Here is an 11,836-nt window from a genome sequence, read left to right as displayed (position 1 = left end):
TTTAGTGAGCATTTGAAGTTACGGTGGAAGTGAAAAAAGTGGCAACTAGTTCTTGCACTTACAGCTTCTGCAGTATCTCTGCAGTCATGTGATCAAAATTTGGGCACTTGATAACTGGCTTGTATTTACAATGGTTGCAGCATTCTGGGTCATGTGATCACCATTTGTGACCTTCCCAGCCAGCTTCCAAAAAGCAACATCAGTGGGGGAAACTGGATTTGTTCAATGACTGCATGATTCCCTTAAGTGATTCGCTTAACAACTGTGGCAAAAAGATCATAAAATCAGGTTCAACTTAACCGCTTAGCAACAGACCCTTTCCACACATGCCTGTGTAAAAGCAATAGTAACAATTCCCCACGGTACATTGATGCATCTATATTTTTCCTCAGTGAAGAATTTTATGTTTTTCTGGATTAAATTTAATTCTGTTATTTACAATCCACATCTCTCACCTTTCAATACACTTTTTAATTTTCCTTTTTTAAATAGTTTTAACCGTTCAACCCAGTTTTGTATTATCTGCAAATCTAATAAGGAATTCACTTCCAGATTATGAATTTAATATATTTAATACTTGGGTTTACAGTTCATGGCAAATTAAACAATTAACACTATTCCAATATACCGGTAGTAGTTCAGTTTAAGACAGAGGTTCCCAACCTTTTGGGCACCAGCAACCGGACCGCACAAACAAGCAAAGCCCCATCCGTGAGATGCAGGCAGCAAAAAAAAACAACACAATACCATGCACCCTCTGGTCTGTCGAAAAACATTTCTCCACGGAACCAGTCTCTGGTGCCCAAAAGGTTGGGAACCTCTGTCTTAAACTGAACTACTACCAATATATTGGAATAGTGTTAATTGTTTAAAGTATTTGCCATGAACTGTAAACCCAAGTATTAAATATATTAAATTCATAATCTGGAGAAATGTTTTTCCACAGACCAGAGGGTGCATGGCTTTGTTTGCTGCCTGCATCTCATGGATGGGGCCACAACCCAGTACTGATCCAAGGACTGGGGGTTGGGGATCCCTGGTTTAAGAGTCATAGTTGCACAGTGGTTAGAATGCAGTATTGCAGGCTAACTGCCCACTGTCAGTCAGGAGTTCAATCCTGACCGGCTCAAGGTTGACTCAACCTTCCATCCTTCTGAGGTTGGTTAAACGAGGAACCAGATTGTTGGGAGCAATATGCTGACACTTAGGAAGTGCTGTAAAGCATTATGAAGTGGTAAGTCTAAGTGCTATCACTATTGCTAAGTTTAAAATAAATATTAAGCTATATAAATATTCTAGCTGCTACTCCTGAACCATACCCAAGATCAGTATCAATTCTTTTCTCACTTTAAATTTCCAAAGGCCCTCTGGAAATGCCAGGTCTTAACCATCTTCCAAAATACTAACAGAGATGAAGTCATCCTTGTTTCTAGGGACAATCTGTTACAGAGAAGGGAGACCATCGCAGAAAAATCTCTCCAGGCTTCCTATCACCCTATGACCGCCCTATTGATTCTTACCAAAGTGGCAGATTGTATTTGGAGCAAGTCCTGCTAACAAAGTCTGAAGCCATATAGGATTTTATGGATGATAGCCACCTTAAATTGCTCCTAGAAGCTAATTGTCATCAGTGGAATTCCTATAATAATAATGCTACATTATTAATCCAAGCTTGACCATTACTGCAATGCAGCCTCATTTAAGCTAGCTAAAATGGTCACCAGGGACAGCCCCATGTAAAACAATATACAGTAGTCTAGTTGTGACATGAAAAGGAATTGAATGACCACCAGCAAAGCTTAAATATAGAAGTGTTATGCTAAAGGAAAGGTTTTATACTAAAAGGTTGCACATATATTTTAACAAATAGAAAAAAGAAGCCTGCCCTATAATCTCAGAACTTAAAAATACAATTTTTGTCACTGCTTCTTAAAATGTCATAGTATTTGCTGAAAAACATGAACTAGCTGCTTCTCAATGTATTGGAGGCCATCATTTTAAATCTTTGGGCTAAAAACTGATAAGAGAACATTCTCGTGAAGACTGCTCTAAATGGATAAGAAGTGGTTCTACTCATTTGCATTATTAGACAGAATTTTAAAAAGTTGCAGTAATTCTTTTTGGGAGCGGCAGATAGAACACTCAGTTATAGCACTGAAAAGCAATAGGAGCTTCAAAGTCAATTCAAAATAACGTTTAAAAAATCAATAGATTATGTTTTCTCTGGGTGGGCATGCTACTGATACCCTCTATCCATTGTAGAAAAGGGCCTATCACATTCCTTAGGCTATCACATTAAATCCACATCACATTAAATCCAAGTTCCTGTTTTCTTACTGTGGAAAAGAGTAATCTGAGAATTGGGAGATACTGAAGCAATCCCCAGGACAAATGCAGTTCACAGCTGATGCTTGTACTGTTATGATGGCTGGAGCTGATAGCTTTTGGAAAGAAGAAAAAGATCTTCCTGTGCAATGATTTGTGTTGTAAAATTTATAGACTTGACCTGAGTTTAATAGCATGGCATGTAGGCAGTGGGCTGAGAAAAACAAAGCCTAAGGAATGGAGACTTAAACCACTGCAAAGACCAATTAATCCAGTTTGAAATCAAACCAGAATGGAGACAACTACTAGGTGAAAAATGCACATCAAGTAATAGACCCAAAATGACAGCAGCTAACAGTGGCATAGCTGAGGTGAAAAGTATTATTAGCATATTACAAGTGGCTAGAGATAGGGATCTGGATGAAGGGTATCCCGTGTACATATAACATCTAGATTGTGATTCATTTTACCCACTTTCCTCCAGATTCTTGATCTGTTACTTGGTGGTGTTTTGTGAATCTGTAAAGTTTTATGGGTGTGTGCTGAGGCAAAATCTTTCTATATTGTAATTAATAAAGCTAGGGATTAACAAAGGATTATGTGCAGTCTCATCAATGCCTAATTACAATCTTGTGGGGAAGGCTGGTATTTCACTGATAGGTATGTGTGTTTCTAGTATAAACTCCTGATCATTGACCAAGGCTATGCTGCAGGGCCCCAATCTGGATTGGTCCACTGGTCCTGGTGACCGACCCAGATTGGGCCCAGCAACATTATCTAGGGACATGTATATTTTTTGCCTTCATTCACGAAGACTGTGTCCAGCAGATGTCCATGTCCAATCATTTCTTAGTCATGGAAAATTACTAGTGAGATCTTATAACGTGCAATGAATGATAGAAGGAAGACTGTAAGTGAAGTAGCCAGAAGTGGATTTCCAGTAATGTTTCCCCCTTATCAGAGATTGCCTGAAGAGTCTAAGTGTGGCACTCGCACTAGTGGCACTTTTAGCAAAATCCTGATAACAACACCCTGTAATTTTAAGGAGAGATCTTCTCCCCAGCTCTGCAAATCGTTACAATGGATTTTTGAAGTCTCCCTACCAGAGCAAGCAGGAAGATATTCAAATTAGGAATGATGTTTGTAATACTGTAGTGTAGGTGTTTTATGTAAATAAGAATGATGGTCACTTCACATAAAGGTAGAAAATACCTATGTGATGCTAACACATACCTCATGCTTTCTTAGATGGATTCTCCCATTATTCTTAGTCATCTTCTCATCTCTGTTCTGGGTTGTAATTTGCTTTTTTTTTTGCTTGACCTAATTCTTAAAATAAACATATGTACACATCCCAATATATATTCACTTTCTTGTAATAAAAAAAATTCTCAAGACACTATGTATGAGGCTGCCCTTGAAGCTTCACCTGATCCAGGATGCTGTAGTATGGACAGTGATGGGCATGCCTTGATATGTTCACGTAGCACTTTTCCTCATGATTGGCACTGGTTGCCAATTTGCTTCTGATACGAGTCAAGGTGTTGCTATTATCTATAAAGCCGTTCATGACATAAGATCTAGTTACTGAGGCACAACCTGTCTGTCCTCGTGATTTGTCAGGGTTCCTTTGATTACACATCTACGGAACTTCAGAGGGCTATCTTTTCTGTAGCAGCCCATACTTTGGAATGAGTTTCCCCTAAAAGATCTGGATAGCCACCACCCTGCTGGGATTTCAAAGAGCTCTGAAGATAATAAGGCTCTTTGCCCAGACCTTTGGCAAGGGTGAGTGAAGCCTCCTGGACTGAATGGTAGTGTTTTTCTCTTGTTCCTATCATCTTGTCATCACCCCCATTTTTAATGTTTTTGTCTGTGAATCACCAAGAGACGTTGGGAGTCAGGCAGCACACAAATTTAAATAAATAAAAAACAGTAATAAGCCTCTGTATCTACCCTTATCAGGATTAGCCTCTACTTCAAAACTGGAGGAAAGGAAAAACCTGTGTTCTTGAAACTGATAACAGACATGAATTTGGAAATTTGGATGCCAAAATTAAATTAGGTCCAATACTTTGACCAAATGGTAGAAAAACTGATTGCCACATATTTAGAAAGATTGAGGAGGGGTGGATTGTTGTGCAATATATACCGGTAACAGAACTAAAAGCATGTTCTGTGTTCTGCTCTCAAATCCATACACGCATCTTCCTCCTTTTTTTTTAAATCAAGAACATTGAGGTATACCTTCACCACCTTGCCTGACAAGCTAATTTCTTTTGCTTAAAAGCCACTGTAGATAAAATAAAACTATCTGGAATTACAAAATGATTCAATCGTGAGTTTCATTGTGAACGTTTAGTGATTCTATGTAAACTGTGAGCTTCACTGAAAAGTGTTACTAAACGTTTTTTAAAATACTCCTCAGTTATTAAATATTGGAGTAAACTTTTTTTTAACAAGGGAACTGTTTTCATTGTTATTTGTAAAGTCTCAGAGGTGATATGCTATGAAATGAAAAACCTAGAAACAGACCTCTGATTATCTTAAAATATCATTTTTGGGTGTTTATAAGAAGCAGAGTAATTCTGCATTATATATACTGGTGGAAGCCAGTACCCAATGGAGAAGAAAAACATTGAGTGAAAATTGAATAATATGGTCCAACAAAGCAGCACTAATATAGAGATTTTATTCAACTGTATTGAATTCTTACAGCACATTGTTTGTCACAAAGCTATTGATCCGATTTTGAAGTTCTTTTGCCTGAAGACAGTGACACAAAATTCATGAGAGCTGAAAGCAGGATTGATTAATCATGGCTAACTTGAAGGGTCTTTTTCTCTCTTTGTTTTCAAATTTTTGTTTCACATCTGTGCAAATGAGCTGAAAAAGGAACCAAACCTGAACTTTCCTACTAATTACATCACTCTATACAATGTTCAGTGTATGGCAAAATCAGATTCCATCTTTTATCCCTATGAGGTCATGCTGCCTGGAAGAGGCCAGAGGGCAATTCAAACAGATCCAGTGTAGAAGATGATGCTGGCTCTAGGGCTTTTGACCCAAAGCAGGTTGAAAAATGGAAGGTAAGAAGTGGTAGCTTGAACCATTAATTCTCCAAAAGGCTTTAAAAACTAATCAAGAATGGGTAGCTGGTAAGAATTCAACCTAAGCGTGAAGTCAGTATCTTCCAATTCTTGAGGAAAGAGATATTCATGTACCCATCCTTTGTAACTGCCTAAGGACTGTTTGTTCTTTCTATAGTCCTACATAGATATACATTTCAAAATAAAATGATTATGAACACTGCTCATAAAGATCTATGGAAATGGTGGTAACATTACACTTGCCTTTCTAAAACATTTTAGTTCTTGTTTAGATTATGTGAGAGTAGCAGGGTAAAATAACCGCTATACTGCTGCCACAGTGAGTATCCATAAATCAGAAGAGTCACTTTGAAGGGAAATTTATTGATGTCAGAATGAACAGAAAAGCATTCTTGCAGCAATGATGATCACCTCTACAGTGTCCCTCACACCTTCTTGAGTGTAAGAGGGAGAATCCCTGTTTGTCAATATTCCCTGTCTTCCATCTATAAAATTGGCACCTTCCCCCAGCCGTTTATACTCCAGATAAATTTTAAGTGCAGAGAAGGAACATTTAGCAGCATTTTGGACTGAAACCCTCAAGCACACAAAACAGCACATTCCAGGAGGTAAAGAAAACCCACATAATAGTCTGCCTTGAAGCATCAGGCTTTCAGAATAAAGAGCAACCAGAAATATGGAGATACAAATGCAGCATAAGGGAGAGGGAATACACACTGATGTGACTCAAGAGGAGATTTAAGCTGTTGCTCCTGTATAGACACTGGTTAAGAACCAGCTGTTCAATACCCACAGTGGGCAAGAAGTGCACAAAGCCAAAATTAATTCTGCTTTCCATACACAACAGCCCAGCTGCTGGGATAAAGTCTATTCCCTCAAGGAACACAAGGAAAGTGCAGAGATACACTCTGCCTTATAAGGGATCCCTTCCTAGTACAGTACTAGTGCTGGCCTTGGGCTGGATATCCAAGAAGGTTGGCAAGCTGAATATGACTGAAACATGACTAACACAGCCAAAGAGAGCTCCCAGAGCTATCACACTGTGGGGCTGCATTCTTCTTTCTTACTCAATTTAACCTGGCTGCTTTCTGACATGGGAAGAAGGAAGTTCTGATTAGGTTCATGCCTTTCTATTGCTTTTGGAAGGCAATTATTTGTACGATATCATTTGCCATCCCTCTGTCCCTAACTTGGCCTTATGTCTTGAAACCACGAACAGTACCATAATGTAGGCCGTGTCACATTCTTTAATCCAAATTCCTCATCTCCAATACATGGGGCACCAAGTGGGGAAAATTGCCAACAGTGCATACAAGGCTTGGTGATCAAGTGCTGCGCTACCGAGCTCTTCAGCTGCAGCAGAGGCAGCCTTCTCCTTCCAGTCTGCAAGGGAAAAGGCCAGGCTTCCACAGATTTCCTCTGCTGGTATTCAGCTAGAAGCTGTGGCAATAGGCTTCTTCAGATGCTGGCTCATAAGTTCCCTGGCGCGGGATACCTGGATGTGATCGTAACAGGAATTGCAGACAAGGACTGGATCATAAAGCTGCTGATCAGGAATGGGCAGCTTTAGATGGCAGCAGCTGGCACAAAACACATTCCCACAATTCCTGGGTAAGAAATAACACATAAAAGCAACTATGATACTGGAGCCAGAGTAGGGTGATATATGGAGCATCTTGTTTTCACTTAACTGAGGAATAGAGCTGACAGTGCAGTCTCGGATCTTAGATATCCTGCTGTGCTGTATGTTTTTGCAAAATTTTCCTGAAGCCTAAAGAAAAATACTACATAAAGAGGTAAACACTGAGAGTTTAGTGCATATTAACCCAGCTCTTTACATGTACGAGAACACTCTCTCTCTCTCTCAATCTCTTCCCTCTCCCCCTCCCCGTGTCTTATAGATAGGAATAAAATGATAGTAATTTAGAGACAGCCTGGGCAGGGCCCATAGTTTAGTGCCAATTAGTCTTAATTCAGAACAACTGAATTCTGAGGCACACAAAATAGTACAGCACAGATTAAGAAGAGTTGTTATAGGCAGTGGTAGGAACTTTCAGCTACAATTTTGTCTAATGTATGAAGGGACATATGCAGAACTTCCAAGGTCCCAGGCAAACCTCATAGATGGGGTCCTCAAAAGAACTCAGGCGCTGAGCTTCTCAGGCTCAGAAGAAAGACAGTGGCTGCGCTTTCACTGTGAGACCTAGTTCTTCCTTGCCCTGCTTCCCGATAATCCAGTCTATTAGAGAAAGTGGGCAGTGGCAGCAGATTGAGGTTATAGCTGTGTCAGGAGCAACAGCAGAGGAAAATGCTATGGCTCCTACTAGGGCCTTAAGAGCCCATGTTTGCTGAAAGCATTCACTGCAAATTTCTGTTCCATAAAACTTCAGCCTATTTACAGCAACAGGGGGAGACTGAAGCCAATCTCTCAGGATTAAGGTTTTTTTAAAAAAAGTTTTTTTATTCTTTTTCTGGAGAATACTTTTTCCTATTGCTTAAAAATCACAAAACCCCTTTTTTCTATAAAAGTATCACATGCTGCCACTTTATATTAACATACTATTTCCAAATGTAAAGGATATTAAAAATCTTAATAATTTTCTAATACTTTCACCTCAAGTGTGCAATCAAGTGATTGGAAATTGGTAATTGATAATTATTGTAATTATTTTGTCAAACGTTGGCTAAAGATAAATATAATGAACTACTATTTTCCAAGAAGATACTACTCTACTATATTCCATTTATCCTCTAAATAGAACTTGTCATTCCCTTTCCATTGCTCTCAATATTTGCCATATTTTCTGTAGACGTACTTAATAAAATGAAAAAAAAGTGAAATGGGAAAATGAGATTTGTCATAGTAATTACATTACCTGCAATGGTGTCTGCGTTTGGCCAGCCAGAATTCACAGTCACAGTTAAAACAGTGTGATGCCATGTGGTCTGGAACCCAACGTGTGACCTATTTAAAAACATAGTGTCATGGATGATTTGGGTTGTTTCTTACAAAGAGCATATCTGTAAGGGAAGAAGCTAACATAGCACACACATTTTAACATGTTTTAATATATTTTAAGCTTTACTTTCAAAGCAATTGTCTGAAGAATAATTCAAAAGGAATTATTAAAGAGGAGCAAAATGTAAAATATTGGTTGTTTTCGTTAGAAACACTAAGGTTTATTAAAGACTTAAAAGAATGTCAGAGGAAAAAGGAAGATCCTTGTAAGTAGACAACCAAAGAGGAATTATCTGTTTGAGGTTTTTTTTTTTTTTACTAAGGGGAACCAGATACAAAATATATGTTTATACCTCAGTAGAAGAGAGCAGAATAGGGAAATACAGGGGGGAAAGCAGCAATGGAAATGTTTTCATCTTACATCATACAAAGTTAAGAGACATAAACGTATCTCAGTGCAAACTAGAAAATAAGGAAATGTAACATGCCTCAGTTTCCCTTTTATCAACAGGCTCCCAGCTTGCTTCAGATAGACAGTCTTCACTGTGATCAGAGTAAAAATCCTCATTTTCACTGCCATCTGACTCCTTGAGGCAAGTCTGCAAGGAAGACCATGAAAGCCATCAGATTATCTATACCACACATATGATCACTTCCTTTAGAGTTTCAGCCTTCCTCCCAATGAACTGAAAATAACCACAAGATCATAGATAATAGCTTTTATCAGGTGTTATTTGGCTAGCTCAATATCATCTACTGTGATTTCAGGTTCTACCCTAATTGATATCTGATCTTTTAACAGATGCAAAGATCAGGAGCTTCTCTGTATAGAGTGCTATTCGATAATGTCCATGTTGTTATTATACTCAACACAGCAGAAGTGTGGGAGATAGCATGAAATGGTAGAATGGAATGTGTGTGGGGGTATCTATGTCCAGAGAGAGAACGTGTGTCTTCATTAGTATGTTCACATTTGTATGTACAGAGTGCCTACAAACACGATGGTAGCATGATCTGTTCATTTTACCTATCTATACATGCCTTCTTGGGTAAAAGTTAAGGAAACTACTGGAAAAGCTCCACCAGTGCCACTTACAAAGTCATCTTCATAGTCCATCTGTGGTTCAGCTGGAGTTGGATAGCAATGACGGATGTCTAATCTATGCTGAAGTTCCCGCACCTGCCTACGCAACTGCTCAACCTCCTGCTTATAAGTAGCTTCGATCTGCCGCAACCTATGCTGGATTACATCTGTGGGGAAGGGAAGTCCATCATCATCTAGATAGAAAGGAGGCACTGGAGAAGGGCAGTTTGGTGGCAGGTGTTTGGAGCCAAGTGCCTGCTTCAAATGGCAAGGGAGCCACAACTTGCTGGACTTCCCCACAAGGCCTGTGCAGTGTGTGCCAGAATGGATGGAGCAGCCAGGAGGCTTCACACTTTCTTTCAAAGGCCACTGGCCACTGAGGCACAGTCCAGAGGTCCAGAAGTGCCTGTTGTTCAGTCTCTTGTTACAGCAGCCATAGGACAGGAGTCGTCGGGGACCCATATCACCCCCAGGAAGTGATGTCCCCATCCCTTGAAAACTGTCCCAGTTTGCTGCTAGAAGAGAGAATTCGCTCGTCTGGCTTTGAGAAATTCCTTTTCGCCATAATTCTGTCTGAATTTTCCCGGTATGGTTGCCCTCCTCTCCATGCTTGACGTTGCCAATTTTTCCATCTAGTTCTTCTTTTTGACAACCTGGAGCACTGTGTCTTGGAACAGTCAGAGCTGGCTGACCTGAACTGGGGCGACTTGCTGAAGTCTGGCTGGAGGAGGATTCTGGATGAGAAGTTTGCACAGGATCCCAAGTGCCATTGGATATCAGGCCAGCGTCTTTGACATGGTTGCAGGATAAGTTTTCAAACGCTTGTGTTTGTCCAGAATTTGGAGTTGGGACTGTGCCTTCTGTTGCTTCTGGACCTGCTCTGCTTACTACTTCTATCTCAAAAGGCACAGCAGTTAACTGCTGAGTCACTTCATGTTTCTGTGGTGGACTGATTCTGTGCTTGTCAGAGGTGCCACTGCCAGCACTATGCAGGGGATGGAATTCCTGCTGCTGTTGAGGTACTTGAAGCAACTCATCCTCTCGGGTTTCTTTGCTTGTCCCTGTCTCCTCAGCATTGGGATGTCTGGATTCCAAACCAACCCTGACATCTTGACAATGGTTATTCAGATTTGGATCACTTGATGTGCGGGTCAGTAGGCTGCTAGGATCACATGCTGAGAGAAGATCATCCATGGATCTTGTCTTTGGTAATCTGAAACCACAAAAGTCAATTCAGGCAACAGGGATATAATGCATATATTGCCTGCAGGTACATTTGCAAGAGGTTGCACACACGTGCTTATGTTCTGTTTCTCTGCCCCCCATCCCTACATGCAACCACGCGCGCGCACACACACACACACACACACACACACAGTCCTTTTATAATTCAAAGGTTTTCAATTATTTTTTAGCATTGCAGCAAGTAGTTAGAAGCAAGGAAGGAAAAGCTCTTTTTGTCAGGGCTGCAAAGGTAAAACAGTTTCTTATGGTATTTTGCTTGGATATAAATAGTTAGGACAGATCCTTGATTTTTCCCCCTAAATTATTTTAAGGACTCATAAATAATCACCAAGTAAATGGGAAGCATAATTTCCTAATCTATAAAATTAAAAAGGTCACATCAAGCTTTCAGAGAATACAGATAAGTAAAATGATTAACACAACCCTAAATCCAATCCCCTAAAGACTTCTATATAAACTGCATTGTAATTGACCAGGATAAGCAAGGCCCTTATAAATAAACAGAGGCCATTACAGAGGTATCCAAAGTAGCCTTAGAAATCCTGAACTGCACAATTCATAGAACCATAATTATTTTTCTCCTACCTGTCAAGCGACCGACTGCTGAACTCTTGAGTCTGAGATCCAGAAGGCAAGTAAAGATCCATGCCTTCTTCTCCTAAAGGGCATGGAGATGACGTTGGAAGATATACAGCTGTCCAGAGATGCAGCGCACGCACGTGGCACACTGGATGCAGCACCTTGACATCAAAGATGGAGGAAAGCAGATTCAGGAAGAGAAGAAACCCAGCATAAGCCCAGAGCCTAGTAGCTCCTGAAGGTGCCCCTCTAACTAATAACTGATATGAGCTATGATTACAGTTGTCCTATCTAACTAAAAGATACAGAGGAATCACTGGACTTTCTTCCTCCTTCCATTTTCAAAGAAGCAGCGGGGGAAAACAAAGAAGCCCTGCATGCCAGGAGTAGGCAGAACTCAGTGACGTGGTGCTCACAGTAGGATTGTTACAAATCTTTTAATCCTGCATGAGGGAGAAGCAAGCTGTATTTGGGCTTCTGTCCCCGACTGCATACATTTTTTTTTCTCTCCTGCCAAACTGGCACAACTGGGAA

General features: G+C 40.1%; 1 protein-coding gene across 4 annotated transcripts in view; it reads right to left on the bottom strand.

Annotated features, from left to right (window-relative positions):
- Positions 1–5,778: 5,778 nt before the first annotated feature.
- Positions 5,779–11,836, bottom strand: part of MTMR4 (myotubularin related protein 4) — a 52,072-nt gene continuing 46,014 nt past the window's right edge. For all 4 annotated transcript variants that reach the window (XM_081346548.1, XM_081346550.1, XM_081346549.1 and 1 more), the window contains 5 exons: positions 11,309–11,463; positions 9,491–10,691; positions 8,883–8,993; positions 8,312–8,400; positions 5,779–7,042 (listed from right to left, as the gene is read on the bottom strand). In XM_081346548.1, the coding sequence (XP_081202674.1) occupies positions 6,865–7,042; positions 8,312–8,400; positions 8,883–8,993; positions 9,491–10,691; positions 11,309–11,463 (1,734 nt within the window). In that variant the 3' untranslated portion in view covers positions 5,779–6,864. The remainder of the gene's footprint in view (positions 7,043–8,311; positions 8,401–8,882; positions 8,994–9,490; positions 10,692–11,308; positions 11,464–11,836) is intronic.

This window comes from Vipera berus (genome assembly GCF_964194415.1).
Source record: "Vipera berus genome assembly, chromosome: 1".
In the NCBI taxonomy this organism is placed as follows: domain Eukaryota; kingdom Metazoa; phylum Chordata; class Lepidosauria; order Squamata; family Viperidae; genus Vipera; species Vipera berus.
This window is presented reverse-complemented; position numbering and strand designations above follow the sequence as displayed.